Below are 11,104 nucleotides of genomic sequence, written 5' to 3' on the forward strand. Positions count from 1 at the left end.
TTAATTTAAAGTCCCAGTGAAATGTAAAACACTACTTTGCAAAAAACGATAGTTGGGGTTCTACTTGTAAGGTTCCTCCGACTCTGCCCCACCACTGTTGTCGCATAACAAAGTTATTTGAATTTTGAATCTCCAGCCGAGGAAGTCGGGGGAATCCTTCTTCGTGGGCGGAGCCTATGCGTGACATCACAAGTTGTGCAGATCTCGATCTGTTGTGTTTATATCGGCTTGTTTCCTCTTAAATATCCAAGTTTTTACAGTGTTTTGAAGTTATAGTCGGCGTTTTATGAGCCTTGACGAAAGATTGAGCCTGGAAGAGACCGAGAGAGGAGAAAAGGAGCACGGGCCACTAGCGGCTAGTAGCTATCCGCTAGCTCGGGCGGCTAGTAGCGATCAAGTAGCACCTGGACTCGTCTTCGGTGATTCCACAGTCGGAAAAGCGCTTCGACGTGTTGGATCCAGGAAGCCGGTCGTTCTGCCAAAAGTCAGGAGCCTCAAAGCCTCAAAGGTGAAAACTGGCGGCTGCTGAGGCGAGGAGACGAGGACGAATGGAGGACGAAGCGTCGAACCGCCTCTTCGTGGTCAAAACTCTGATCCTCCATAATGTAAACACAACTTGGGCGTGTGCACAACTCGTGATGTCACTCTGTTATTGTCAGAAGCTCCGCCCAGCAGAGGAAATAGCGCCGTTTATCGGCTATTTTCTCGCAGATTGACGCGTTTTAGCATTTTACCCTTCGGCCAGTTAGCATGAAAAATGTCCCTAGAAGCGACACCAGAGTGTTTTGGAGGTGGAATCTTCATTTCACTAGGACTTTAAATGAAAGCCAATGAGAAGAGGTGCTAAATGTAGATATTTTACCGTCTTGGTGAGATTCTAGAAACTGAAGGAAAGTCGGTGGTGCTGCAGCTCCAGAAATGTCACCAAAAAACCCCAAAAATATACATATATTTGTTGTTTTTTTAACTCTCCAGCAACAACCAAGTTCAAAGCAGATGCATTGATGAAACGTCCTCCATAGAAATACATGTAAACCGGTGCCCTGTGATGCTTTCAGTGCGTTTGTGCCTCGTCGGCGGATTATTTGGGAAAATCTTTACGCATTCACGCTATAAAACGACGACCGCTGGGTTTTCCTGACTCAACTCTGTGTTTGTGGCTTCTTTTTTCTTTCTCTAAACTCAAAATGGTGTCACTTTCAAGTATTTTAAGCATTTCGCCTGATATTTTCTTGTTCTGCCGCGTCGTCCGTGGATTATTAGTTCAAATCTAAGTCTCTCCAAATAATCTCTCTGTCGAAGGTAAACAAACCAGTTGAAGTAAAATAAATCAATTATGAGTCAAAGCTGATGCTCGTTGGAAAGTGAGGAACATTTAGTTTAAAAACAAATCAAAAATATGGATCAGAAACGATATAAAACAGTAGAAATATTGTCCAGGGGATTTTTTTTTTTTTTTAAATCCGACTTTGAGCTAATCTTGTAATAAGTGACATTTAATGCAAAACATATTCAAATCATACTTTCATAAGTATCTGCTCTCGAGTAGTTTTGACTCGTCTGCATATTATAAACGGTTCGATATCGAGATTCTGTCAGCGGCGACGGAAGTAAAAGAACTACAACTAAAATTAAAAAAGACTCCTGGCCTCCATGGAGCTCGTTAGTTCAGGAAAACAGTTTTTTGTATTGGAATGCAGTATACTGCACTAGATAGTACATTAGTATGGAAGCTTTATTACTAAAGGAGTTAAGAAAAAATACCAGAAGTGAAGAAAGCCGGCGTTTACAGTTGATTTTTAGGCATTTTGGAGTTTGAGGACACTTATGAGGAGAGAAAATCTCAATATTTAACTCGTTATTTAATTTAATCTGCGTACTTGGCAAAGTTTGAAGGATGACAGAAGTAAGTGAGACCTCTACCACCGGCTGGTTTTAAGAGATGCTTGGCCTCACGTCCTCCACGTGGAAGTAAACATGTTTTGAATACAAACATTTTCTAAACAGCGCTATCGTGTAAAGAGTTTTTTTTTTTTTTAAGTTAACCACTGGCTAACGACCAACTTTATTTCCACGCCGTTGTTTGATAAGATCGTTTAAATCTACATTAAAAAAAAAAAAAAACGTAATTACAAGTCTATGGTTCCACTGTATGTCATGTGCGAGGAGTTTCTCTCCCAAGAGTTATATTTGCATTCAAAGAGACGTTTCATGCAAATGCTAGTTGTTTTTTTACCCCCAAAGAAAGAAACACATTTCTTTTCTACGTTCATTCTATAAAAAGAAGCGTATTTTCTTTCTATTTTTATTTATATATATATTTATATATGTATGTATATTGTGTTCATTATTAATTTTTTTTTTTCTTTCTACACGTGTCCAGAGGCAGGCGCCGTACGCACGCGCGGGGGTACAGAGGCATGCCACGCTTTGCATTGCTCTTTGCGTTCTACAGTTGGTTGGCCGGCGGGCGTGACGTCATCCAGGCGGTGAGTGGACCATGTGACCACACACACACACACACACACACACACACACACCTATAAAGTACCATGTGCAAAACGGGCCAGCTTCCTGTCAAACACTGCCTGGATGGAGTCGGGGTTGGGGGGGTGGAGGGGGGGGTCCGACAAGCTTCCAATGGAATAATAAAAGCAGTGCAGCAAGGCTCGGTGGCACATGCAGAGGTGGAGCTTTTTTTTTTTGGGGGGGGGGGGGGGGTCGGGTGGAGAAGAAGGGGGCCTTCGGGTGGAGGAGGATGCGACGGGTCTGAATGGAAGGTGTGTGGTCTAGCCCAGGGTTGCAGACAGAGTCATGAATGGGGACGGAGGGAGAGGCGGGGGGGGGGGGGGCAAGGCAAGGCAAGGCAAGGCAAGGAGGGTCAGTGTTAACATTGTAACAATTACGTTTGATTCCTTTTTTCTTTTTTTTCTTTTTTAAATCAGATTTTTTGTTGTAGTTTTATGTTTTTTTTGTTGTTGTTGTTGTTTTTTTTATTTATTTTTTTTGTTACTTTTTTTTTTCTTCACGTCTACTTTTCTACAAACGGCCAGGTGACACAACTTAGGCTCAGATCAGTGGATGGCTGAATCTACTGCTGCTGGTTTGAACGGTGGGGGGGGTGAGAGGAGAGAGAGAGAGAGAGAGAGAGAGAGAGAGAGAGGGAGAGGTGTTATGGGAGAAACTTGGCTACATGAGTCTTTAGCGTTATTCACAATATAAACACATGGGGTTGTTCCTAAAGTCCATATATATACTGGTTTCAAAGAATTATTTGCAGTTTGTGCTCAGTGGTGTTCCGTAGGTTTTGCAGGTATTGCTCGTTTCCCCCGGCAACCGGGATCCGGTACGCGGAGCGCAGACTGCAGCTACTTGGTAATTGTCGTAGTTTTGACAGTTTAAAATTTGCATATTTAAAGGAGTTGATTTTTTGTTCTTCTTCTTCAAAGTTTTTTTTTTTAAAAAAAACCTCCTCGTCATCAGTCAACAAACTGATTTTTTTTTTTTTTTTGTCGTAAACAATTTGTAAGCACACATAGAAAGTAGTGATATTCAGTCAGATAATACTTGACTTGTAGCGCGAAAAGGTGAGGCGAGCGGCCTCGTCACACACACACACACACACACACACACACACACACACACACACACACACACACACACACACACACACACACACACAGTAAACACACTCCCGACGCTCGCAGACATGCAGCTATATTTCGTCTCAATAATCTGCCAGCCAGAAAAACTCCACCCTCCTTGTCACCTCAACCCAATGGGGGGGAGGGGAGGGGGGAGTGGGGGGGGGGGGACACCCTCTCCACGACCCCCTGCTGGGGAAAAACAACCAAAAAAACAAGTGATCCAGGAATTAAAAAAGAAAGAAAAGGAGGGATCCAATCAAGGGTTGATTCAACTTGGGTTTTGTGTGTGTGTGTGTTTGAGGCCACATTCGGTCCACAACACACACACACACACACAAAATGTTGTAAAAGTGCACGAGAGCGTGCACCTGGATAACCCCCCCCCTAAACACCCAGCCGCGGAGACGACTGGCTGTCCTGGGGGGAGGGTGGACACTGGAGTGGTGGAGTAGTAATGAAAGGGGGACTTTCACATCTGAGAATGGGGGGAGGGGGGGGGGGGGGGTTAAAACAGGGTGTTGCTGTTACATGTCTTCTTAAAAAAAAAAAAAAAAAAATCAAAATTCTGTCTCCCGCAGTGGAAAAGGAAGTAAAAATACAAAAAAATAGAGATTAATTAGAATAACAAACTCTTATTTAAAATGTCAAATTATTATACACAAAAAACCAAGAGCAACAAAAGTGTAATAGTAATAATATATAAAAAAAAAAACACACAAAAAAAAAACGTTAGTGACTTTAAAGATGAAATAAAAGAAGTGTTATCTCTAAGGACGCCAAATAAATAAAAGCCCGTCAGAGGAGAGGACGACGTCGGGGGGGGCGAAGGAGGGTCGTTGCTCTCTCTCTCTCTCTCTCTCTCGCTCGCTCGCTCGCTCTGTCCCTCTCTTTCTCCATCTCCCCGTTCTCTCCGTCCCCCTCCCTCTCCCTGTCATCCCTCACTCCTCACGGAGCTGCAGGCGGTAGCGGCTGTAGCGGATCTGGAAGAAGAGCCTCTCCAGCGGCGAGCGGCTCATGCCGGGTAGCCGGTAGTCCTCGCTCCGGCCCGTCCGGCGGAAGCCCAGCGACTCGTACAGCTTGTGGGCGGCCAGCTTGACCGCCGTCGTGCCCAGGACCACGGCGGCGTAGTTGTTGCGCACGGCGAACTCCAGGACGCGGCGGCCCAGCGCCTTGGCGATGCCCTTGCCCCGGTAGCGCGAGTCCACCGACATGCGCCGCAGCTCCACCGTGTTGTCGTCCTCGCGGCCCTGCGCCGCCACGATGCCCACCACGCGTCCGTCGAGCACCGCCACCCAGAAACAGGAGCCTGGCGGGAACAACAACAACAACAACAAAAACAAAACAAAAACAATACAGTTAGCTCCTTTCAGCCTTTAAAGTCCCAGTGAAATGAAAACTCGACCTCCAAAACACTCTGGTGTCGCTTCAGGGACATTTTTCCTGCTAACTGGCTGAAGGTAAAATGTTAAAACACGACAATCTGTGAGAAAATAGCCGATAAACGGCGCTATTTCCTCTGCTGGGCGGAGCTTCTGACAATAATAGTGACATCACGAGTTGTGCACACGCCCAAGTTGTGTTTACATTATGGAGGATCAGAGTTTTGACCACGAAGAGGCTGAATTTAACCAGATTTCATCATCGTGGTCATTTCAAACCCAGTGATTGATGAAGAAGACACAGAAGGTGGTTCTGCCATCGGTGACCCCGTCTGGAACATGTTTGAGGAAGCAGAAGACGCTTCGTCCTCCATTCGTCCTCGTCTCCTCGCCTCAGCAGCCGCCAGTTTTCACCTTTGAGGCTTTGAGGCTCCTGACTTTTAGCAGAATGACCGGCTTCCTGGATCCAACACGTCCAAGAGCTTTTGTGAGTGCGGAATCACCGAAGATGAGTCCAGCTATTACTTGATCGTCTACTAGCCACGCAAGCTAGCGGCTCCCGCTAACAGCTAGCTGCTCCCGCCACCCGTGCTCCTTTTCTCCTCTCTCGGTCTCTTCCAGGCTCAATCTTTCATCAAGGCTCATAAAACGCCGACTATAACTTCAAAACACTGTAAAAACTTGGATATTTAAGAGGAAACAAGCCGATATAAACACAACAGATCGAGATCTGCACAACTCGTGACGTCACACATAGGCTCCGCCCACGAAGAAGGATTCCCCCGATTTCCTCGGCTGGAGATTCAAAATTCAAATAACTTTATGCGACAACAGTGGTGGGGCAGAGTCGGAGGAACCTTACAAGTAGAACCCCAACTATCGTTTTTTGCGAAGTAGTGTTTTACATTTCACTGGGACTTTAAATGTGCAGCGTGGAGAAACCAAGCAATACCGCTTTTTGACACCAGGCGGCAGTAGTGAGGCAAGTCGGTAGGTCATTTTACAGGACTGTATAGGCTAGGGTTAGCATACAAGCTTCAACAGCTATAGTTTAAAATAAAAAAGTAGATAAACACTATAATACACGTTTGGCATATTTGGTAGGAATGTTTCATAAAGTGGCGCGAGGGTCAACTGGACCGCCACCAAAAACATCAAAGTGGTTTTATAGAAGATAAAAAGAACACGTTAACGTCGTTCAAAAAAAAATCTAATAATTGCAGTTCCTAAGTTAGCCACTGGGGGGACGCAGCGATCTCAGCAAGAGTCTGAAGCTTTTTCCCACTATGAGATTGTCGGAATCTGCACCTGGCAGAGGAAAGACAAAGAGTTTCTAAAATGTAAAGACGCCCTGGGAAACTGCCAAGTGCTGCTTTTTCTTTTTTTCTTTTTTTTAAGGCTATACTCTTGTTTATTGGTGAAAGTGTGACTTTCCTCCTGGTAAATCTGGGGGCGACTTCCAAAATATCTCCCCGAAAAACAACAAACGGGAACTCTGGAGTGTCGCTGCTCTGGAACACTGAATCATATTTGAAAAAGCGACGAGACGCCGTGAAAACAGTGTTTAATCACGCAGATGCTTCCGACAGACACGAGCAGGCAAAACAAAGCAGAACCAGAGAAATGCCAGCAGACGCCCCCCCCTCCCCCCCCACCACCACCACCACCACCAGACAACTGTGAAGAATGTGAACATGATATTGATCCAAGCCTAAAATATTAAATTCATCTCACGAGTCCTTATAAAAAGCCTGCGACTGTCATACCTGTTAAACCGACTTTATCGCTTAACGTGTCTCTCGTTCCGACGACAATTTATCCGCGAGGTCAGGTGACCTCTCCCGATTCTTTCCCACGCTGAAGCGACCCTCTGAGCCTCCCGCCGTTCTTACGTAACCGCGGCCAGATCGCCGCTGCATTAGCATTAGCGGCGGCGGCGGCGTGTTCCACGTGGGGTTTTTGTGCTAAAGTGCCATCTGTCCGCCGCAGCTGGAGGAGATCTGACTTTTCCGTGACGGGTAGGGGACGGTGTCCTGACCTCCTCTCTCTCTCTCTCTCTCTCTCTCTCTCTCTACACTCTCACTTTCCACATCTCGAACTAATAAAGTTAATTCAAGCAAATGTGTGGAAGCACATGAATGAAAAAGTAAAATGTCGACGGGAATATATATTCAGGGGAAACAAATTGTAAAGTTAAAATGAATATATACCACAAAATGTAAAAGTGTGCAGTTAAACACATCAATATTTGCTTTTGCAAGCAAAACCAGCTTTTTTTTAAAATTTCGGTCCCGATTAGTTTGGTTTACCAAGAAAACAATGTGGGTTTATTATAGCGGGACATCAACCCCTGTGGTGCTCGGCATTATCATTGTGTGTGTGTGTGTGTGTGTTAAAGGTGTGTGTGTGTGTCTGTGTGTGTGTGGGGGGGGGTGTATACTTCTACAAAGCCCTTTTGACCATCTGTCTGAACTGAGGCTGTGCCAGGAATGAGGACAGCACGGGAAGGCCGTCATACTGTGTGTGTGTGTGTGTGCGTGTGTGTGTGTGCGTGTGTGTGTCCAAAAGATCACCCGGATCACATGAGACAAGCAGCTCCATCGAAAAAACTAAAACAAACATGTCCTCCGTCTCTGCTGAAGCGACGAGGAAGAAGCCGAGAGCGTCGAGCTTCCAGGCGGCGAAACGCCACCGGTCGGAGATGAAAGGTGCTTTGTTGGGATTCCCCAGCTGAGGCTGTACGTTCTGCATAATCTGCGTCTCGGGAGGAGCCAGGCTCCGTCGCAGGGGGGGGGGACTGGGGGGTCCGACTCTATATGCTTCATGGAATTCAAGGAAAGTCAGCGCCGACTCTGCAATATGCCGCATTTAGCGATAAATGGAACATCTGAGCTGCAGCTTCTGCAATGACGCTTTGAAGCTGCTTTGAATATTATCCTGCACCGCGTCACGACAACGTGAGCTTCGAGATTCGTTCTTCAAAAAACAACAAAACGGCGCCCCGATTGGCCCCAGTCTGTTTAAAGTGACGTCGCCGATCAGTCCGATCCCGATCAGATCATAGTCCCTCAACCCTTTGAAGTCAAGATGAGGCGATACAAAGAGCCTTCAAAGTGCATTCAAATGCCGAGACCGCCGTCGCTTCCATGCCTGTTTTGTAACACAGACAATCACGACAACGTGCAGAGAACAGCACAATACAAACATTCAAGTACTTTCAAAGACCAAAGAGAGTTTTTTTAGAGACTCGCAAATTTATTTTTCATGTAAATCAAAGCCGAGATGCAACAAAAATGAAGGTTTTGTTTTTTTTAACTCTGGCATATATCATATATTTCAGTCAAAATACAAGGTTACTGTAAACTGGAACTATTGGCAGCACACCAAATATATTTATTTTTAACGACTATGGTCACATTTTGAGTGCATTTTGTTGTATTTTCGCGATTTTTACCAAATTGACAATATCTCAGAAACCTTGTGGAATTTTAATGCGTCTGTCAAAGTTTTTTATTGATAATTTCACAATTAGGGGGATTTAAAACATTTTTTTTTAAGAGATTAAAGATCAAAGCCTGACTTTCTTCTACGTGGAAGTTGAAGATTGTGAAGGCTCGTCCTCTTGTTTGTGTGAATGTGTGGCTGTGAATGAATGAATGAGCTTTCTCACTCAGTCTGATTAAAAAAATATATATATAGAGAGAGAGAGAGAGGGAGGGGGAGAGAGAGAGAGAGAGAGAGAACGCAGTCATTCATCCATCCTCACAAAGTGTTAACAGTAAAAGTAACGAGCCTGAAAGGATCCATTATGGCTGGCAGGGGTGTACAAAGAGGAGGGGGGGGGGGGCTCTGCTGTTATTACAGGGGGAGGTGAGGGGGGGGGGGGGGGGTGGGGGGGGGGTGAGGAGCTCTGGGAATCCTTCAGAATCATCCTCACATATTCAGAAATCAGATTACTGAACTGAAAATGCAGCTGATCTCGTTTCCCCCCCTTTATTTTGGTGGTGTGTGTGTGTGTGTGTGTGGGTGTGTGTGTGTGTGTGTGTGTGGGAGAGTTAAATGATGTCGTGATATGAACCCTGCATGAAATCCAAAAACCACATACACACACACACACACACACACAGGAGGAGCTTCTACGGTGTCTAAAGAGATTACCCCCCCCCCCCTCAGATGAAAGCTGCGGGGCTAATTCTAATTCAGCCGCTAGGCGTAGAGTCTAGACGAGGCCTCCGGTCAGCGGCGCTTGGGGGGGGGGGGGGGGGGGGGGGGGAAGAAAGAAAGCCCACTTGCTGTTGGTTCCTGCTCTGCGTCGCCCCCTCAGGTCACTTTAAGCAGCAGTTTTGAAAAGTGGGCTCACGATTTGAAAAGTGTTGCATCACCGCAGGCGTACTTCCTCCTGCAGCGCGAATTTATAGTCCTTATTACGACCAATAAGCACTGGAACGACGTGTAATCCCTCCTTTTGTTGCTATTAAAAGGACTTTCCGGTGAATTCTGTGTATTATTTTCTAGAATTGAAAATATTCCCCCAAACGGAACCAGTGGCGAGGGACGTAGTGCCACGAGACAGTAAAAACCCTTTTATTATAAAATAGCATCTTTTGGGGGGAGGAGACTTGGGATTAATTATATTTCAGCCTTTTTCAATGTTTGACTTTATTTTCAAATCTGTTTCTTCACATTTTTGGTAAAAAAAAAAATATATATATATATTCTTTTGCACAATTTTAACTGGATCAACTTGGATTTTACACTTTAATCCATTTTTTCCTAAATATTAATTTCTCTGCATTTCTTTTTGAAATCAAATCATTTTGATTTAATTTCCCATACATTTTTCTTCAGAACAATTACTTTTAGATTAATTTTTTTTAAATGTGTATCATGACAATTTCTTAAATATTAAGATTTATGTTAAATGAACATCAATTTTAAATGTTTACGTTTCTTAATATTTAGACTGTTTCCCTAAATGCCTAATTTCTTTTCTTTGACATTCTTCTCTTAATTCACATTTTTCTTTCCCGTAATTTTAAAAGATCAGACTGTAAAGTTTATCTTTGTCGGTTTTTCACATTTACTTAGGTTGCGTTTTTAAAAGATCCTCAAACCCGTCTAAGATTAGCCTTTGTATTGTCATTTTAATTTAATAAAATTTAATTTTTGATATTTCTCTTGTACTTGACATTTTTGGGGATTCATGGTTTAATTATTTAGTTTTTTCAAAGATGCAATTTGAACTGTGTCACATCTAATTATCTCCAGAACAACATTTAGAGTTTATTCTCAAAATTTCAAAATAAGAGTTCAGCTTCCCCCTTCAATGGATTTCATTATTTCATGATTGGATTACGTCTTAATGGTAAAAGCCATTGTGGAACAATTACTAATGTTGTTACTTGAAAGTGTCCTCATGTCCTACACACACACACACACACACACACACACACACACACACACACACACACACTCCTTAATGCACTCACACACAGACACGCCCAGTTCAGAGTGCATGCTGGGAGTATGGATTATCCTGTCACATACAACCCACACATCAGCAGTTTCCTCCGCCGCCGCCGGCAAAAGTCCACGAGAGGTCATGTGACACTGGACACACTTAACAGATGTGCACACACACACACACACGCACACACACGCACACACACACGGGGCAGAATCTTCTCTCACCTACAAACCCGCGGCAGCTGACCTGCTCCGTGCCGTAACCGTGGCAACCACAGGAACCGGCGGGCAGGACCTCCAAACTGTCACCACGGTAACGCAACTTCACGCCGAGTGTCGCGTGTGTTACCGCCGGCGGGGGCCAGAGCAGTTCTGTTAAAGTTGTTACTATGGTAACCGGTAACAGAACTGTCAAGAACGTGACAGAACAGGTAGTTGGTATATGTTTCTGTTGCCGCGGCAACATATACCAACTACCTGTTCTGTCACTATGGTAACGTCCCTGTTTTGTTCCGGCAACAGAACAGAGTCGGAGCGCAGTTATTTTTGGTTGCCATAGTAACAGAACCTCACACACCAATTGTGTTCTGCTCCTGATCACACCAACGGAAC

General features: G+C 44.6%; 3 protein-coding genes across 3 annotated transcripts in view; 2 read left to right on the forward strand and 1 right to left on the reverse strand.

Annotated features, from left to right (window-relative positions):
• poln (polymerase (DNA directed) nu) overlaps positions 1 to 2,476 on the forward strand; it is a gene marked incomplete at both ends in the record, with an annotated part of 62,796 nt that extends 60,320 nt beyond the window's left edge. The window contains one exon of the mRNA XM_080519012.1: positions 2,384 to 2,476. Coding sequence (XP_080375138.1) covers positions 2,384 to 2,476 — 93 coding nt within the window. The remainder of the gene's footprint in view (positions 1 to 2,383) is intronic.
• A 674-nt stretch (positions 2,477 to 3,150) lies between these two features.
• Positions 3,151 to 11,104, forward strand: part of adisspb (adipose secreted signaling protein b) — a 215,827-nt gene continuing 207,873 nt past the window's right edge. The window contains exon 1 of the mRNA XM_080519095.1: positions 3,151 to 3,169. The gene's annotated coding sequence lies outside the window, so the exon portion shown is untranslated. The remainder of the gene's footprint in view (positions 3,170 to 11,104) is intronic.
• The window catches only part of nat8l (N-acetyltransferase 8-like), a gene marked incomplete at both ends in the record, with an annotated part of 16,998 nt that continues 10,479 nt past the window's right edge, over positions 4,586 to 11,104 (reverse strand). The window contains one exon of the mRNA XM_080519092.1: positions 4,586 to 4,953. Within this exon, the coding sequence (XP_080375218.1) occupies positions 4,586 to 4,953 (368 nt within the window). The remainder of the gene's footprint in view (positions 4,954 to 11,104) is intronic.

Source organism: Blennius ocellaris (assembly GCF_963422515.1).
Source record: "Blennius ocellaris genome assembly, chromosome: 23".
Taxonomy (NCBI): Eukaryota; Metazoa; Chordata; class Actinopteri; order Blenniiformes; family Blenniidae; genus Blennius; species Blennius ocellaris.